Raw genomic sequence first — 18,275 nt, 5'->3', positions numbered from 1 at the left:
ATATTATGAATGTGCACCCAAGAAATCAGCAACTGTGTGATTGTATCATGTCAAAATCTCTGAGGGACGTTTCCAGCACCTTGTTTAATTAATGTCACAGGGGGTCCAACCCAGTACTAGCAAGATGCACCGAATAAAGTTGTTTCCAGTATATTTAAACAGAATAACATGACACAATGAAACTGTGTTTGAATGACTCACTGTACAATACTTTTTCATATGAGCATTAAATCTTATCAGGAGTATTGCTATTGCTAACCTCACTGTCACGTTCAAAATGAATCAGTGAAATGCTGATTAAAAAAAGGACATGAGATCTAATTTATGCAGAAAAACTGTGCTTGCATTGGTAACGCTTATGTTTGTACAGGAGATATACTCATGTAGTTTTTTTTTCTTCTCACTTTCACTTCCCACACAGTGCAGTCTTTGTTTCTGTAAGGCTGTGTGCATTATTGTATTTAAATAAACGGAGGATGAATGCAAGCAGAAAGCAGTTAAATATCAGCCTACGCCAACACTGAAACGGTTTCATTTGTGGGGACAGATGTACAAAGCTATTGTGCCATATAAGTAATATTCAGCTGACATGGTTTGCTTTTCTTTTTCCTTCTGGCGAATGAAGACACTGATGAAGAGTCAGATGGTGCCATTCATTCTCTGCAGCATCTGCAAAGCTTTCTGAGATAAACATTTCACATGCACAGGCTAAATAAATCACAACTCGAATAAACACACGGCTGCAAATCTCCAAACCAGTCTGCTGCCATTGTATTTAGATGTGTTAAGATCATATACAATTCATTTCATTTTCAAACCGTAGTGTATCTTAAAATAGATCCAATTAAAATGTCCCTTAAATCTTCATCAAAGTCCTTTTGGATTACTTTTCCAAAAGTCGTCCAGCTGATTTCCCACACATCAAAAAAAAAGTGAAGTTGGACCTCAAAAATGTCACCAAGTTAAAAGCAATAACTCAAAGTTCATCTTATAAATCCTCCTTAAAGTGCAATGTCGCAATAAAATGATTAGATAAGAATAAATACTCTGCACTACAATTGCACACACGCACAGAGATGAGGAGTTCCACTGGGTTTGTGCTGCATAAGATGATGATGATGAGGAGGAGTGTTCAGTTCTGGGCTGTTACAGGCAGCGAGGAGTGCAGGTTAAGGCGCACCAAGTTTGGTAACACTGTTTCCTTTCTAAATGTTACGCCTGTGATTTCATGCTTCTGTCCCCCTCCAGCCAATATTCTTCTGTCTGCATCTCTGTGAGTCGGGACACGGTCCTCTGGAAGGCAAATTTTTCCTCTTCGCCGCTGAAGATGGACAGACTGCTGGCTTCTTCCTGTTAGACATTGGACATGTTACAGTTTACTTACACACGACTTTGGGGCAAAAAAAGCCATTAATCAAATGGTGGCAGTCTAATAAAACGATACAACCTCCTCACTCTCAGATCTTTCATCTTTACATGTTCAGACAGATTATTCTATTTTTACACTCGTTCAGTGTTGTATTTATGGGTTTAATAGTTTCCAAATTAGATGTTCCAAAAGTAAAAATTGGATTTTCATGAAGTGGAAAATAAAATCTGTGGAACCACTAACTTGAATAGATAAATTTTAAGTTAGTATTTCTATTTTGGTAAAAATTATTTCTATGGTAACATGCTTCATCTCTCTTCTGACACAGGAAACAAAACAACCTGTAGTCTTAAATGCTTTTAATTCTTGACTAAGCTACTTAACTTTTACAAACCTAAAGTTAAGTTTGCAAATCTCATAAACCAGCATTTTAGTCACAATAGAGCAAACCAACCATATCAAAGGTTTAAACAATGAAAACGTTCAGTGTGAAGAAAAAAAGAACTCATTTTGAATCTGAAGCGACGGCACCATGTTTATCACTGTGTAGCAATCTCTCTTCTTTTAACAACAGTTTGCAAACATCTGGGAACCGAGGAGTCCAGCAGGCTTTTGGGAGAGATATGTTGTCTTATATGCGATGTGAGCTTTTGGTCCTTGTGGGCAAGCATTGTGTTGCTGAAATAGCCGAGACTTTGTTTAGATGGGAGCACATGCCTTTAGGCCCTGAAGATCACAAACATCCAACATTGATACAAAACTGTACCATCAACCCCCAAACGGTCATTGCACATGGCTGCCCCTCCCTCAGCCTGGTTTTTCCTTCCCACTGTCACCAAGGGGGTTCACTTGATTGTTGGGGTTTTCTATGTATTACGGTAGGGTCTTTACTCTATAATATAAAGCGCTTGGTGGCTGCTGTTGTGATTTGGTGCTATAAAAATAAAACTGAATTGAGCTGATTTTTAGCTTCGTCTCTTACACATGGACCTTCAATTTTACATTCAAGGTCATTATTCTGAATTTTTCTACAATTTGTGGGTTTTTTTTGCAGATCTCTGCCCATCTTTACTTTTGAGAAACAGCCTTTCTAACACGCACTGTTTATACTCAGTCATGTTACTGACGTGTTGCTAATAAACATAATTAGCTGCAAATGTTCCTTCCAGCGTTCTTTTTAGTATCGCTCACTTTTACAGCCTTTTGTCATCCCCGTGGCAACCTGTTTGAGACATGCTGCTGCCATAAAATTCAACATGAGGTAATAATTTTAAGGAAATAATAAAATGTGTCAGTTTAAACATTTTAAAGTTTTATGTTTTACTGTGAATACGATTTGGGTTTATGAGATTCGCAAATTCTGTTTTAAATGGCCTTTCACACAAAAATGTACACATTAATTTCCACTATTTTATGTTACTAATACACTTCAAGGATGGACTTGTATTTTTTCTAATAAAAAAAGGAAGAAGGAAGGAACAAACTGATATACTGGTTAAAATGATTCTTACAGTTTACACAGTATGTGCTGACTTACTTTTAGCTGTGTGCTCTGGGTTTCATTTACTGTCAGCCGTAGGCCACAGAGGCCTTAATCATCTGTGTTTACCACCAAAATTACCCAAATCTGGTTTCTCTGTGGAAACAGAGTCACCGCTTACCCTTTTCAGCCCCAGGTCATCCATCAGGATGTGGCCCTCGTCGTGGCTGTGATCCCCATCTTGTACAAAAATATCCTCCAGCGGGTGATCTGCGAGGATCACCACACGTACCTGAAACGAGACAAATTTAGTGTTAAATTCCCGTGTTTGGTGTTTTAGTGCAGATTTAATGTGCATACAAACAAATGAAGGAATCGTACCTTGTGTTCATAGAGGGCATCCACAAGCGTAATGAGCCGCCTGGCTTGAGTTTTTTTGTTCACGGTCAGCAAAGGAATGTGTCGAATGAAGACTGTGTCAAACAGCCTGGATATCTCTAGGTAGTCACTCGCTCCTAAAGGCTGGAACATTTATATTCAAACATATGTATGAGGTGTCCACAAGCAAGACTTCCCGCACTGGTTTGAGTCATTTTTTCATTTCCATAAGTTTTTCACCAAACTACACTTTGCATAAAATGTTTACTAGAAACTTCAGACTCTGCTGCTTTGTATTAGTCATTTTCTTTTGTCTTGAGCATAAGCAGAACCAAAAGCGAGTCAGTCGTTTAAACAGACCCCTTTCATTTCCCATCATTGTGAAGGAAACCAACTAGATTAAAATGCAGGGAGAGGTACATAAAATAAAATACATCTGAATTTATTTGATGTGACGTTAAAGCAATAAAAACTGGTGCAGTAAACATCTGATAACAAGTGTTCGAGGGCTTTGCAGCAGGACTTTGTCATCAGTATGCCGAAAACCAGTCATACTGCAACTCTGAAAACACACACATCTGCACGTTTTTACTAGCAATGGGAAACTAGTAGCTCAAGATTGTGGCGAGTGGTTTGCAAATTTGAAGGAAAAAAACAAAACAAAAAATACTGCACTCTTGTGGTTGAGCATACCATTGATTTCCCTTTTTAATAATAGACTTCTGATACAAAGTCAAAACAAGCCCAATTTGTGCCATAAAATAAAGCAAACTACTTTTTCTCCCATATTAAACCTGCCATACCACATAATCTAAACATAAAAGATGACAAACAGTAATTATAACATATGATCCATCACACAGTGTGTCTGTAAAAGAGACTCACTCTATCACAAAGCTCCTCAAACGTACAGTCTACGATGGTCCCGCACGCTTTGTTCAGACGGACTTTTCTGTTGTGGACGTTCAGAACTCTTGGTCGTGTTACTGCAGAAAACATTATGTTCAGCACTTTATATAATGAGCAGGTCATCAGTAAAATGCTGCAGTGACAGAGTGCTATTTTGAAAGCAGACTTACTGTCATTCTGTTTAAAAGCCAGCTCGTCAAACATTTTATCGAGGGTCGTTTCTGCATCAGGTTCACTGGAACTGCAACAGATGTAACAGGGAAACATTAAATAGGAAAAACAGTGCAAACCACACAAAGCAAAATCATCCCCCTGTCTTGTTTTACAGTGAGCATTTCTTACAGGAAGTAGAGTTTTCCAGATGAGGGTCTATTCTGTTTGCGGTAGTCAATCCCAGAGTCCAGGCGAAGAGTATGGCAATATTTCTGCAGGAGGAAAACAAACATTTTACAGATAAATACTGCGATGCCACACGTGGTAGCCTCAGCAGCAGAAGATGACTTCACTTTACCTGCAACACTGCAATAAAAGGCACAAAGTTGACTCTCTGCAGGCCGTTTTTATACAAGTCTGAGGAAACAGAAAGAAAAAAAACCATTGTCACATTTGCTGTTATCTGGCATACATCTAAATGGCTTTCAAAGTGTTATAGAAGACCGATTACGCTTTCTTGTTTTCTGTAATTTGTAGCCTCAAATCACATTTAAGCTTGTAAACGTGGTCAAGATGACCTGATCATGTTCAAACCAAGCGTCAGAATGAAGAAGAGGGGGGACTTAAGCGACTATGAATGTGGTGTGGTTGTTGGTGCCAGATAGGCTAGTCTATTTAAGAAACTGCTGGTCTCCTGGGATGTTCCCACACAATCATCTCTAGGGTTTACAGAGAATGGTCCAAAGAATGAGAAAATATGGCATGCGCAAATTCAGTGGGTGAAAATGCCTCATTGACTCAGAGCTGACTCAGGTCACAGGAAAGTGGCCAGATTGCTTTAATGTGACAGGAAACTCAAATAACCACTTGTTACAATGAAGGTATGGAGAAGAGCATTTCTGAGTGTTTCTATCGCCTCTGAGGAATATTTCCAGCACCTTGTTGGATCTCTACCACGAAGAATTAAAGCAGTTCTTTCCAACCTCATACTACCAAGGTGTACCTAATAAAGTGCCTGGTGGGTGTATACTCTATACTGTTACAATTTAATTCGGATATCGAGGTCACTGGATGTAAAATTAACCCCTGTGGGTTAAAACGCTCTCAGTTTCCAACAGTTTCTTTTTACTCTTGGCTCTCTGTGGTGTCAGTGTGAGCAGATACTCGTAACATCATCGATTCAGGCTCCTAACATTATGGATTTAGCCACAAAACAGCTCAGCCCACTTGCTGTCCAAACCTTGTGCTTGAAAGGGTCAGCCAGTAAGAAGAAAGCTGGCTTAAAAGGAGGGCGAAGTGAGGTAAAATGACTCGTTTTAAACAAATGATGAATGAGTAAGACAAATAACAGTTTGACATAGCATAACTGTTACAAATTTTAAATACAGTGGTCCCTCGTTTGTCGTGGGAGTTACATTCTAAAATTAACCCGCAATCGGTGAAATCCGCAAAGAAGCCAGCTTCATATTTTACAATTATTCTAGATGTTTTAAGGCTGTAAAACCCCTCACTACACACTTTATACACTTTTCTCAGACAGGCATGAAGATTTTCACACTTTTCTCTCTTGTTTAAACACCCTCAAAGTTCAAACCTTCATAGAAAAATAAGTCCAGTATTGTAGAATGAAACCAAAGATCAAACCCTGTTTTCAGGTTCAGAACATGGGAATAGAGCAGCTGCGAGAGAATTCAACATTAATGAATCAGTGGTACGGAAGTGGAGGAAGCAAGAAGGATGAGTTGAGAAAAGTTTGACTTATCTGACTGTTTGGTTTTGCCTAATGTGCCTTATATTCCAACAAATACGGTAACGTCTACCTTCCTTAACCATGTCCAGAAGTCCTACTTTTTATGCGATGGATAGCATCTTCCTCTGCCTTTTGGGTGCTACCGCAGGCGCCTTTGACGGTGCAAAACGTTTTATCGACATTGTTGTGTTTGTTGGGGAGAAAACTTACAAACATACAGTGCAGCACTTCAGAGTCACACTGCTAGCGATCGAAGATTTATGTAAATTTGACAAGCTGAACGCATTCTGTACTGGACAGGAGACGCAGCACGAGTTTGATTGACAATAATAATAACTTTATTTATAAAGCGCTTTCAAACAAAGTGCTGTACAATTAAAGAGATAAATAAAATAAAAGTCATACATAGCAATACAGGTAAAAGACACAATACAAGTTAAAAACAGTAAACATTTAAAAACTAAAAGCCATAGAATTAAGACATTTAGGATAGGGTGAACAAATGTGTCTTCAACTTAGTTTTAAAAACCTCCACAGAGCATGCCTGCCAAATATCTTGAGGGAGGTTGGTCCACAGAAACAGGGCACGAAAAGAAAAAGCACGCTCTCCAATTGTCTGTTTTCTGGCTCTAGGAACTTTTAAAAAGGCCAGAGTCCTGAGATTGTAGAGCACGGGATGGGACATAAAGGTGTAAAAGGTCGGAGAGGTATGAAGGTGCCAGTCCGTTTAAAGCCTTGTAGGTGAGCAGCAGGACCTTAAAATCTGCTCGAACCTGACAAGGTAGCCAAAGCAGAGATCTAAGAACAGTGGTAATGTGCTCAAATTTCCCAGTTCTTGTTAAAATGCGAGCAGCTGCATTTTGCAATGGTCTACAGCCAATCAGGACGCAGAACACAATGTGCTGTAACAACAACAAAAATAAAAAGCATGCAAAATTGCACAAACAAAAAAAATAAAATCAGTGAAATAGCGAGGCCGCGAAAGGTGAACCGCGTTATAGCGAGGGACCACTGTAACACAATATTTATTATTGCAGTTGTTTTTGTCAAATGATGTATGCACATGTTTTCTTTAATATGATGAATAATTTCCTGAATGTGATTATAGCTTATACATTTCTGATTACAATCCCATAGGATTGTGCTTTAAAGGCATTATTTGTTTTTTTATGTAAACCAAAGGAGTTTTAAGCCGTGTTAAGAACACATTTATAATCATATTACACTAGACATTACTTACCTACAGGCGGACGATTAGAAGTAGCCACAACAACAACACCGTTTAGAAACAGATTCTCAAAAAGCTGCTTGAGAATCATGGCGTCTGCAATATCAGTGACCTGAAATGTGGGTAAAGCACAACAACATGATTGTTACATGAGGTTACATGTTATAGAGACTAAATGTTTTTTTACAAGATGATTTAAAAGTACCTGAAACTCATCGAAGCACAACAGACAAGCCTCCTCACTGATTTCCTCTGCAACCGGAGCAATGGGATCATAAGACTTGGCCATTTTTCCTGCTTTCCTTTTTGGCATACTCTGTTTCAGCCGATGAATCCCTGTAGATTGAAAAGATAAATGCAGTTACTGTTAATCGTAAGTCTGTAAGAAGAGACAAATACAGATCCCAGAAAAACCAAGTGGAAAATGCAAACTACCACATTCTTACAATATTATAATATTAAATATTTTATGTATAATAAGCATGCAATAGGGTTAGGGTAACATATAGGGTAACATATATTGTTTTGCACAAGACTCTTTCTCTTCTATATGGCTTTCTGCACAGGATATTGGAAAAAGTTGCCATTATTAAATAATTGTTTCTGCACAACTTTCTCTCACATCGTTGTGCAGGAATTTTGCGCCCTCCTCTTTACAACATACGTTTCGTTCATTGAGGTTTGTGGGGTTTTTTGTTCATTCCCAACCCTCTTAATGTCCCACCACAATATTTCAGTTAGCGTGAGGTCTGGATCATTACAACACTGATTCTTGTCTTCTTCAGCTGTTCTGTTGTAGGTTTCCTGGTGTTCTTGGGATCGCTTGTTCTTGGTCCAGTTTGGACCGAGCTTTAGCTGTTGGACAGATGGCCTCACATTTGACTCTAAAAGGCTTTGTTATAAAGATGAATTCACGGTCAGCTCAATGAGCACAGTGCCCAGGTCCTGTGGCTGCAAAGCAAGCCCAAATAATCACCCCTCCACCGCTGTGTTTACAGTTGTTATGAGGTGTTTGTGCTCATATGCTGAGTTTAATTTGCTACTTACCCTCTTAATTGCTATGGAAGCAGTAAAGCTGTACTTAGAGTCCTCTTAAATCTTTCGTTTCACATGACTGTATGTGAAGTACTGCTTAAACTGGAGGAAATACTACAGTATTTCAAAGGTAAATGTTTTGAATCTCCACAAATCAAATCACAGAGAAATAAATTTAAAAAACAAAACTGTGTCTCATGCTAGAGCTTTTACCATTAGTGACAAGTGGATTTTCGTAAATACACAAAAATCCTTACACAGCTACGTTTAAGTGGCAGGAGTGGCATGATATATCCAAATGGATTATGTACTGATGTAGAAAAAAATATATATTTGCAATCTTCTTTAACGGCACAGATACAAGAGACTTGATTTATCTGGAACAAAACTCCAGTATTTCTTTTTGCCAATAAAACAAACACACCTTATCTTCCCCCACATGTTCACTAGAAGCAGAGAAAGTCCAAAGTTGCATTGATAAACACAGCTCACCCCCCCCCCCTTTTTCTCTTAAATGCAGCTTAACTAACAACTGTACTCACTTTTATGCACGTCTAACATAAAACCATGGAAATGAACCCTCTTTTTGTTCTCAGTCTCCACATATGAATAAAACATGTCCATGACCATCGTTTTCCCCGTGCCTGAAACAAACGAACAAAACAAAAAGATCTTCTGAGTTTGGAAAAAATCTTAATTTCATTACATTGAGATATGCAATTCTGTGAGTTCCATGGCTTACCAACATCACCGTAGATGTAGTAACCTTTGGGAGGCTTTGGTTTTGTGAAAAACTAAAAGATGCAGAGACAAGTAAAAATGAGCAAAAATCATCATTATAAACTAATATAGACAAATAGATGGCAAATTATTTAGGAATCTTTCACTAATTCCTTTTTTTAAAGTGTGACCTGAACAAAGCATGCCCAACACACAGGCTTTTTTTTTTTGAAGGAATCACACCCAGTAAGAGCGCAAGTTATGTCAACAAAGCCTACAGCTGATGAGACTGAGTGAGAAGATAAGAGAAACACTGTAGAGTCAAATTTTAAAAAGGCATGCTGCTGAAATTATCAGCAAAGAAGATAAAGCATGAAAGAGAGCCGCTCTTACGTTCCTCAGATTTATGTCACACAGTGGTAACCTAACGAATGTGAAAAACAGAGCACAGGCAGGGTGAAGTGTGTTGACAGGATGGACAAGCTGGACTAGAAAGAGTACATCAGAGGGGCAGCTCAGGTTGAGCAGTTTGGAGACAAAGTTAGAGAGGAGAGGCTGAGATATTTTGGACATTTGCAGAGGAGGGACAGTGGATATATGGGATGAAGGATGTTGAATATGGAGTTTTAAGGCAGGGGGAAAAGAGGATGACCACAGAAAAGATTCATGGATGCAGAGGGTTGGTGTGACAGAAGAAGATACTAGGAGCAGGGTGAGATTTAGGCAGATGATCTGCTCTGGCAACCTCTAACTGGAGGAGCAACAGAAGAAGATGAAGACAAAGTAGTAAACTGAAAAACCACGTTTCACAAGTCATCATTAACACTGGACTTTCTGTGTTAATGTTTTTGAATGTGAAACGGTCACATGTAGAGCAGCACAGTGGTGTAACTGTTAGCACTGTTGTACCCTGGGGCCTTTTCAGTTTAATGCATAGTTATTTATATTGCACCAAATCAAAAGAGCAGTCACCTCAAGGCACATATTACATAGTAAGACACAGTTTTCATGTGCTCAAACGGCTTCTCTCCGGGTACACCAGTGTCAAGTGGGACTGGCTCCAGTGCCTGAATTGAATAAGCAGAAAATGGATGGATGGATGGACAGGAAATAGGGAAAATATATCAAATTTATGGTAGGTAACATGGCCAAAGGGACCCCTGTATATATAATCCATCCATCCTCTTTCACTTATCCAATTCAGGGTTGTGGCCAACCCCAGCTGCCATAGTTGAGCACAGGGCTAACACATGTGAGCTACCACTCACATGCACACCTATGAACAATTTAGAATTACTGGTTAACCTAACCCCGCTAGGAAGCCGAAGTACCCAGAGAAAAGATACACAGACACGGGGAGAACATGCAAACCCCACACAGAAACGCTCTGGCAAGATGGTGGATTCAAAGCCAGGACCTTCTTGCTGTGAGGCAACAGTGCTAACCCTCCCTCCACTACAGCCACCTACCTGAGTACCTTAGGTCTGAATACCTAAGTATCCTTATGCAAGATGCCCCATTCATTGGAGTGTGAATGCTACACAATAACAGCATTTTATTACTCCAAAACCTTTGTGATACTCTGTGATGCAAAAACACTTCATAATTTGGATAATAACTAAGTTAAAGGCTGAGTAAAGTTGGACAAATGTAAAGATTAATCTCTAATATTGCCAACATTGTAAACCACGTTGCTCTGCACTAATATTCACTTAATATTATTATATTAATAATAATAACAACATAAGTTGGGGCATGCTTCTACCTACCCTGGAGAAGACAGATGTCGGGGTGTTGCTGTATCCTCTCAGAGTTTTGTGCAGCTCGTCCAGTTTCTGCATCACCGCTTTCTGGTGCTCATCCTCCCGCAGCGTCCCATCTCTGATCAGCCCGGTGTAGTGATCCAGGGGGCCGCTGAAGCCGGCGGCGCTAACACCGCTCTCCTCCTCCGCCTGCCGGACTTTCACAGAGTAGCCTTAAAAACCGTAACAACACGCACGTTACCGATAAGTTAGCTCTCCGCAAAGCTTTTAGACCACTACGACAACGATTTTTGGGTGATTCGGACAGTAACGATAACGTTGCTCTGGTGGGCGAATAGGAAGAATTAGCGGGTAACGACTCTGACAGCTCAAAGGGCAGGAAAAACCGACAAGCATAACAAGGTAAGTTTGAACAAAACCTCAAAAATATGCATTATGCCAGGTTAACGTGGAAAAGCGTACACTAACTAATTATGTTAAGTAAAATTAGGACAAGGTTATGATTAGAGCCGCGGACGGTTACTTTAAACAGTCTAAACTGACTGAAAACAAACCTCACCTCTTCTGTGGAACTCGCTGAGAGATTTCAGCAGCTTTCCGGAGGAATGTTGCTCTTTAAAAAGAAGCCTTAAGCCCAAAGAAGCTGAGGGTGACATCTTCATAGACAGCGGTACGCGCGCCGCCATCTTGGATTCAAATTCTGTCAATCAAACTTTATTAGCAATGACATTTTCAGTCGTTTTTCGGCCAACAGGAGGCGACAATTCACCATGCCAGATTATTTAACAGCACCTTTCATTATATACTGTCCGTATAAAAATAAATACGAAAAACGTAAGTAAAATAATATTGCATTTTAATTATGCGTAGTAAATGTGCTATTGCATCCTAAAAATACATTTTCAAAGGCTATATTATTATTGCGTGTTGCCACTTCATAATGTTATACACTTAATACATCTCTGGGGTTTCGGCTAGTAGTCAGGCAAAAGAAGACCTCTAAAAGCATCACTTTCAGCTCTGGGAAATTGTGTGTTGTTCGGTATAATTACTTAATTTAAAAATGTATTGCTAGATAATTTCTTGAATAATTAAAAAAAACTAATTTGCCTAAATCTCACGCTGCACGCACACCTGATTTGTCCTCTGTGACTGTAATATCAAGTGCAGCAGTATCATTGACTTCACTGTATGACTGTAGGGGGTAAATTAATGCCAGATATAGTCTTTCTTCGCCCACCCGGAGTAAAAAAAAAAGGGAAAAAAAGCGTTTATTCAAATTAATGAGTAATACATTTGAAACACAAAATGATAAAACATGCGATCTTCACAGCAAAAATCCACATGGAATTCTTCATATTTTCACAATAAGATTTTAATGTTAACATGATTATTTTGGACAGCAGCTATTTATTTTATTCACTGTAACATATCACAAAAAAAATTCCTGCAGCTCCAGCAGCTCCCTGGTGTTGTTTTTACAAACAGAAAGCCCAAATATATTCAGCGTGCTCTCATGCATAACAAAGAAAAGCCCTGATTCCTCTCATCTGGAAAGCTCGAAGCAGGAATTTTTAAAACATTTTTTTATAATCTGGGTCATTTTTACTTAAGAACATGACTAAGATGATCATTTTGATAGACGTTATAGGTTGATGAATTTATCAACAATTCACCAAAGATCTAAATATAATTTAAGTATAAACCATTTAAAAGCTCACAATAACGCTGAAACAAAAACAAAAAAAGAAAAAAAGAATCGTGTTAAAAATAAATAAATAAATAACAGATATTTAATTTTTATATCAACTGACAGATGCAAATCTGTCTTGGGTCTAATTGTGCCTCCGAAGCACTGAGCCTGAGTTGCAGACAAAACATGGCAGACAACTGTCAGGGCTTACAGGCTTGTTGCCATGACAACAGAGGAGCACTTCTCCCTCTCTCTCCGTCTCTCTGTCTCTTTAATGCACACACACACTGTCACTCGCTCTCTGTCTGTCTCTGTTGTACACACACACACACACACACACACACACACACACACACACACACACACACACACAAGCACACAGACATATATACAGTATTACAGTGGAATCCGCCTTGCTCTGAGATCTGTGCTCTGCTACTGGTAGCAGAAGAAAATATAGGAACCACAGCACGGAGCGTAGGGATACTCCACATCTTCACATCTGCTTTGGATGGTGAGTGCCTGCTAACCGGTTATTGTTTGTTTACATGCTGCATCCTTTCACAAATCTCTTCAAAATACATTTGGAGGCATTGCAAATGGCTTCTTTCCGGTTAGTTGTGCTGCTGCTGCTGCTGGGGGGTTATTTCTTTTATTTAGTAGCTGCTTCTTGTTTCCTTTCTCTTATTTTAAGAATAGGCTGGAAGCTGTCATGATAATGGTAATTCATAGCTGGGTAGCCATGGTGAAGTCAATTTCCCCCCCTCCCTCTGCCACTGCTGAATGCATTAGTCTAATGAGATGTCTGCAGCCTGTGTGCCCAGGAGCAGCAGCAGCACAGCAGCAGCAGCAGCAGCAGCAGCAGCAGCGGTGTGTTAACCAAAGGGAGACTAAGGGGGGCAAAAAAGCAAGATGGCTTTTCCTGCACTGCATGGGATTTAACTTTGTAGTTGCCTTTAGGCTCCTGGGACTTAAAACAAAAGGTTGTGGGCTTTCACAATAGAAGATAGCAGGTAATAGTCACCCCTCCCTCTCTCAGGTTTATTAGTGTGTTACGAGTGCAGGATGGAGGTGCTGTTTCCACCACGGCACATGCATGGCTGCCTTTGTGTGTTGTTTGATTATTATGGTGCTCAGCTGAATGCTGTTTCTCTCAGCACATTGCTCGGCTGAGTTTTCTGCAGGCTCCTAGTGTTTGGATGTTACTGTTGGTACACCTTTGCCAATTGCGTCTGCTTCCTCTGAATTCATGCTAATGCTGCACTCTAGTATGCAGCGGCTACAGAGGAGTATTGATGTGCAACTAAAGTGCATGTTTTCAATGCGTTGCCCTTGCCCTTGTTTGAGCTCACTCATTGTTTCCTTTGTGTCCAGCTACAAATGAGCGTACCTGCAGTGACGGCACAGAAATCAGACGGCAACAACGGTGAGATGCAATCAGCTGCAGTGGCTCCCTCCTTCATTCCCAGCCAGGCGGGGAAGATACCGGGCAGGAAGAGAGGGAGACCTCCGCTCCGCAATGTCGCCAAGATGGATTTTCCTAATCGCTACCCTGAATCGCTCCCTCCACTCAAAGTGCCCAAGAAGAGGGGGAGAAAGCCGGGCTTCAAGGTCAGCCAGATGGGAAAGGGGAAGGGGGGCTGGTGGATGAGTTGTAGTGTGTGTGGGTGCAGTGTGTTTAAAAATACATGTGTATACAGACAGGGAGACTCCATGCCCTTCAGATTTTGTGGGATCCCAGCATAAACAGAGTTGGAGTTAACATCTGTGAGGCTTTGTTCTGTTGTGTTATGGAATTATTTTTTAGCCTAAAGAGGACATTATTATCAGCACATTTGTTTTCTTTTCATACAGGCCAAAGCATGAAAACTACAGTGTTAAACAATCCTAACCCTCCCTGCATGATTTAGTGTGCATAAATAAATGATATCTCCAAAACAGACATAGCAATACAAAACCCCCTTTTTCCTCTCCAGCTCAAACCCAGGATGGTGATGACACCACTGGCTATTTCTCCACCCAGCAGCACCCCAGAGCCCGATATGAGCTCCATTCCTCAGGATGCTGCCACCATCCCCCACTCTGCCACGCCCCAGGTGCTCACAGGTAAAATACAATACGCTGTTAATCCCACTTAAGAAGCTTTAAAGTGCTTCTCTGTTAGCTTAAAGACAAAAAAGCATATGATCTCTTTTTTCCCCTTATGTTTTTCTGCTATTTCTCCTTTCCTTCATTTTCCTCATTTGTGTTTTCCAGTCTGTATCTACATCAACAAGCAGGCGAACACTGGGCCCAACCTGGACAGGAAGAAGATCCAACAGCTTCCCGATCACTTTGGGCCCGACAGACCCTCTGTGGTGCTTCAGCAGGCCGTTCAGGGCTGCATTGACAGTGCTTTCCAGCAGAAAACGGTGTTCACTCTCCTCACGCAAGGCTACGGAGGAGAAAAAATATCAGGTGTTGTACAAAGACCCCCTTCAGGTGTTGTTATCTGTTTGTTTAATAGCTTCTTTAGCACACTCCCTAAGGTGTTACTGGGAGAGAAAAAAATATTAAAGGTTTCATTGTCTGACTTATAAGAAACTTTTGTCTAAGCTGCATTTCAAGTGGTCTTCTGTTTTGCTCTTCCAGCCACATTTGATGGGAAGCAGCATCTTCTGAGCCTCCCCGTGGTGAACAGCATCGACTATGTGCTTCGTTTTCTGAAGAAGCTCTGTCGCAGCTTGCACTGTGAAAACCTTTTCAGTGATCAGCCCATTACACAGCACAGCGGTGGCTCCTACCAGTCAGATGGTACTTCCAAATTAAGTTCTTGAACTAATATAAACAAATACTTTGAATCTGTGGGGGATTTTTATCACTAACAGAAGTCTCCATCATTTCTTTAGCTGAAACATCAATGGCTGATGACTACCATTTAGACCAGTCAGATGGCAAACGCTACTCCGTTGACCCTGGCGATTCCGCTTTCAGCTCCATAAGTTCGTCCTACTCACCAAAGTCCACCTACGGGTTTCGCTCTTCACAGCAGTTCTCTAATGGCTCAGCCTCCATGTGCAGGCAGTCATCCACCAGCCCAAACGCGTTCCCGGAGAGCAACAGGACAGGTATGACACCATCAAGAGATAAATCAAGCATTGATGCGGCCTTTATTTTTCTGAGATACAAAAGTAACTCTCCATCTTTCATTTGTTCTTTCTTGAGGTTATAATGTGTCTTCAGAATCGCAGGAGTCCAAGGCTCCGCCCAATAAAGACCCATCCACCTGGTCTGTGGAAGATGTTGTATGGTTCATCAGGGATGCAGATCCCCAGGCTCTAGGTCCTCACGCAGATGTCTTTAGGAAACATGTAAGTGTTATGCTGCTGATTTACCTGGCTAGACTAAACCTCAGGTCCTCACTGAGTTTCACACCATCTTCCTCTGCCTTTCACAGGAGATAGATGGAAATGCTTTGTTACTCTTAAAGAGCGACATGATCATGAAGTACCTCGGACTCAAGCTGGGGCCGGCCTTGAAGCTTTGCTACCACATCGACAAGCTTAAGCAGACTAAGTTCTGAAAACTGACTACAGTTTGTTAACCTCTTAAATCCAGCAGGATATTTGAGGAAGGTCACATCTGGGGAAGGCAGGTCTGTTAGCCAATGGGAAGAAAGTAGAGTCATGAGGTGTGCCACTTCATTTAGAGTTCCCGGAAGTCAGGTGCATCTGTTCCTTATCTGCCCCAAAAGTACAAAAGCAAATCAGTTATATGAACTACTGAATAACTATATTGTTTCAGTCTTTCATTTATCTCTATCATAAAGGTATTTGTTGGTAACTTTCATCACAAGACCATATCCATCTAAATTCTGTACATGTTAGGTTAACTAGTATCACAGATTAGTTTGGTTCTTACATCGTAAAAATCTGCACATATTGATTTTTTCTTTAAAGTTTCTATATCAAACATGATAATGAGCATCATTTAATAAACTTATTATTCATTTGGAGTTATTTTTATGGTCACCATATTCAGCTCAACTTAAATCTTTTAACTCCAGTTTTGGTCTCCACCACCTCCTAAAATGCTAGATGCTCCTTTTTTGTTCACTGTTGGGCTCCTAATTCTGACTGTCAGCCCTTTAGTGCTGAGCAGATGAAGTATAAATGGGTTGTTGAGAGACTCTTCACTCAAATCTGTAGTGGCAAAAAATGACGGTATGAAAAGAAGAAGCTACTTTCAGCTACTCCCTTATTCACAAAGGGTCTCCACGTGTTTGTTTTTTTACACCAGATTCCCTTCCTGACATCCTAAGGCACCTAAGGGATTTGTGTCTCCTTCCAGGATTAAACTGGGGATCTTTAAGTTGTTAGGTGACTGCGTAAACCACTGGACTATGCTATGAGATTGACCCAAAATAGCCAGACAACTAAACAATAAGCAAACGCCGTGTAACGGTAAATAAAGCCAAGAGGAGCTGACGATTCAGTCGCTGCATCCATTGTGCACTACAGCCAACCACCTCATACTGATTATAAAACACGCGGGGGCAGAGAGACTCGAACATTTTGACTTTGAACTGGTGCACCTCAGACCTGGACAGCTTACTCCCTCATTGGCTTACAGAGCAGAAATTTTGCTAAGTTTCCCAGAGCTACGATTCATCCCTTCCTCTTGTCTTGTGTCTGGCATAAAGTTTGATCTAAACCCATCATATTGTGGAATACATCCTTCATACGCATTATATAACATATTTGTAATCATTAAAATCTCTTTTGTCTCACAAACCTTCATTGGCAGAACATCTGTCTGCTGCAGATTATATATACAGTATATCCGTCATCAGACAAACAATGTATAACAGAAAACACTTTATACCTTAAGAAAGTCTCATTTTGTCAAATGTCACTATCAGATCTCGTTTTCTCGTTTACCAAGCTGAAAAAACATATCCACGAGTGTATTTTAAAAAAACGGTGCATTAAAGACTACGTCGCTTTTTGATTGAGAGATTTAGAAAATCATTTTTGATACTATTTTTTCACATTACTGTATGACGAAAAAGTAATGTTCCCATTGAATTTGCCTTTCTTTTTTAATTATAATTTTCATATTAAAAACAGTACAGCCTAACAAAAACAGAACAATAGCCTACACAGAAGGACAGCAGCTCTCTTGTACATACACATATAAAGAAAAGCGAGAGCTTTGTGAACGTGATATATTAATGTTTTAATATGCAAGATTGTTACACGCCGCCTATCTCCATAGCCTCTTTATGTACAGTCATAAGAACATTTTTTTTAAATTATATGTTTCTATGTTTTTATTGAGCATCAGTGTTAATACACAAGTTGTCAGAACACACGAAACACTTAAATGTTATACTGAGAAAACCCAAAAGGCCATGTAAATGGGTATATAAGATGATATTGCTTTTGTATACCACTTTTGGTGTACAGTATGCATCCTTTTTTAATCAATTAACCTTTGTAAGTGAATGCTGCTGTAAAGATATTCCATGTAAGCCATGCCTAGTGAGATCAAACTAAGCTGTTTTATTTTGAAAGTCACTATGAATAAGACTTTTAGAGAAAGCTGAGTGGATCAGTGCTCTATACCGGTGCTAAAAGTTATCAACGTATTCAACTGTTTGCTTTTGTGTTTGTGAGATGTAAAGGAAAACATATGTGTATGCTGTATTGTATGTGAGCATTAAATTAAGAAGTCAAATAACCGGAGGTGATGTTAGAGTTATTGTAACACAATATTCGAAGGGCCTGGTTGCCTTTGGCTTGTAGAACAACAGTTA

The 18,275-nt window shown here is 40.0% G+C and overlaps 2 protein-coding genes across 5 annotated transcripts; one reads left to right on the top strand and one right to left on the bottom strand.

Annotated features, from left to right (window-relative positions):
- Positions 1-749: 749 nt before the first annotated feature.
- Positions 750-11,499, bottom strand: afg1la (AFG1 like ATPase a). The gene is made up of 13 exons (XM_085442629.1): positions 11,345-11,499; positions 10,792-10,997; positions 9,045-9,096; positions 8,845-8,946; positions 7,473-7,603; positions 7,280-7,379; positions 4,648-4,706; positions 4,479-4,561; positions 4,307-4,377; positions 4,113-4,213; positions 3,231-3,371; positions 3,031-3,141; positions 750-1,350 (listed from the first exon to the last, which is right to left on the bottom strand). The coding sequence occupies exons 1-13, from the start codon at positions 11,469-11,471 to the stop codon at positions 1,213-1,215; spliced, it is 1,422 nt and encodes a 473-aa protein (XP_085298755.1). The 5' UTR covers positions 11,472-11,499; the 3' UTR covers positions 750-1,212.
- On the top strand, positions 10,864-16,298 carry LOC146686147 (sex comb on midleg-like protein 4). 4 transcript variants are annotated; one of them, XM_085442633.1, is made up of 9 exons: positions 10,864-11,187; positions 12,924-12,992; positions 13,853-14,089; positions 14,455-14,584; positions 14,735-14,935; positions 15,110-15,271; positions 15,367-15,585; positions 15,683-15,828; positions 15,915-16,298. In XM_085442633.1, the coding sequence occupies exons 2-9, from the start codon at positions 12,990-12,992 to the stop codon at positions 16,038-16,040; spliced, it is 1,224 nt and encodes a 407-aa protein (XP_085298759.1). In that variant the 5' UTR covers positions 10,864-11,187; positions 12,924-12,989; the 3' UTR covers positions 16,041-16,298. The 4 variants fall into 4 exon arrangements, with proteins under 4 accessions (XP_085298759.1, XP_085298756.1, XP_085298757.1 ...); XM_085442630.1 differs by having other exon boundaries at positions 14,735-14,959; XM_085442631.1 differs by lacking the exon at positions 12,924-12,992 and having other exon boundaries at positions 14,735-14,959.
- Positions 16,299-18,275: the final 1,977 nt, after the last annotated feature.

The sequence above is a fragment of the Copadichromis virginalis genome, linkage group LG19 (assembly GCF_057382275.1).
Source record: "Copadichromis virginalis isolate Kocher_CV1m ecotype Utaka linkage group LG19, C_Virginalis_male_GT1.1, whole genome shotgun sequence".
NCBI lineage: Eukaryota > Metazoa > Chordata > Actinopteri > Cichliformes > Cichlidae > Copadichromis > Copadichromis virginalis.
Note: the sequence above shows the minus strand (reverse complement) of the source record. Positions and strands in the feature narration are given on the sequence as shown.

Excerpts from the sequence above, each read along its gene's own strand:
- afg1la (XM_085442629.1), bottom strand. The coding sequence starts at position 11,471 with ATGGCGGCGCGCGTACCGCTGTCTATGAAGATGTCACCCTCAGCTTCT. Across the intron at positions 4,562-4,647 it reads CTTTTATTGCAGTGTTGCAG|AAATATTGCCATACTCTTCG; the intron begins GTAAAGTGAAGT and ends TTCCTCCTGCAG. Across the intron at positions 1,351-3,030 it reads ATGACCTGGGGCTGAAAAGG|GAAGAAGCCAGCAGTCTGTC; the intron begins GTAAGCGGTGAC and ends AATGTCTAACAG.
- LOC146686147 (XM_085442630.1), top strand. Across the intron at positions 14,090-14,454 it reads GGAGAAAGCCGGGCTTCAAG|CTCAAACCCAGGATGGTGAT; the intron begins GTCAGCCAGATG and ends TTTCCTCTCCAG. Across the intron at positions 15,586-15,682 it reads CCCGGAGAGCAACAGGACAG|GTTATAATGTGTCTTCAGAA; the intron begins GTATGACACCAT and ends TTCTTTCTTGAG.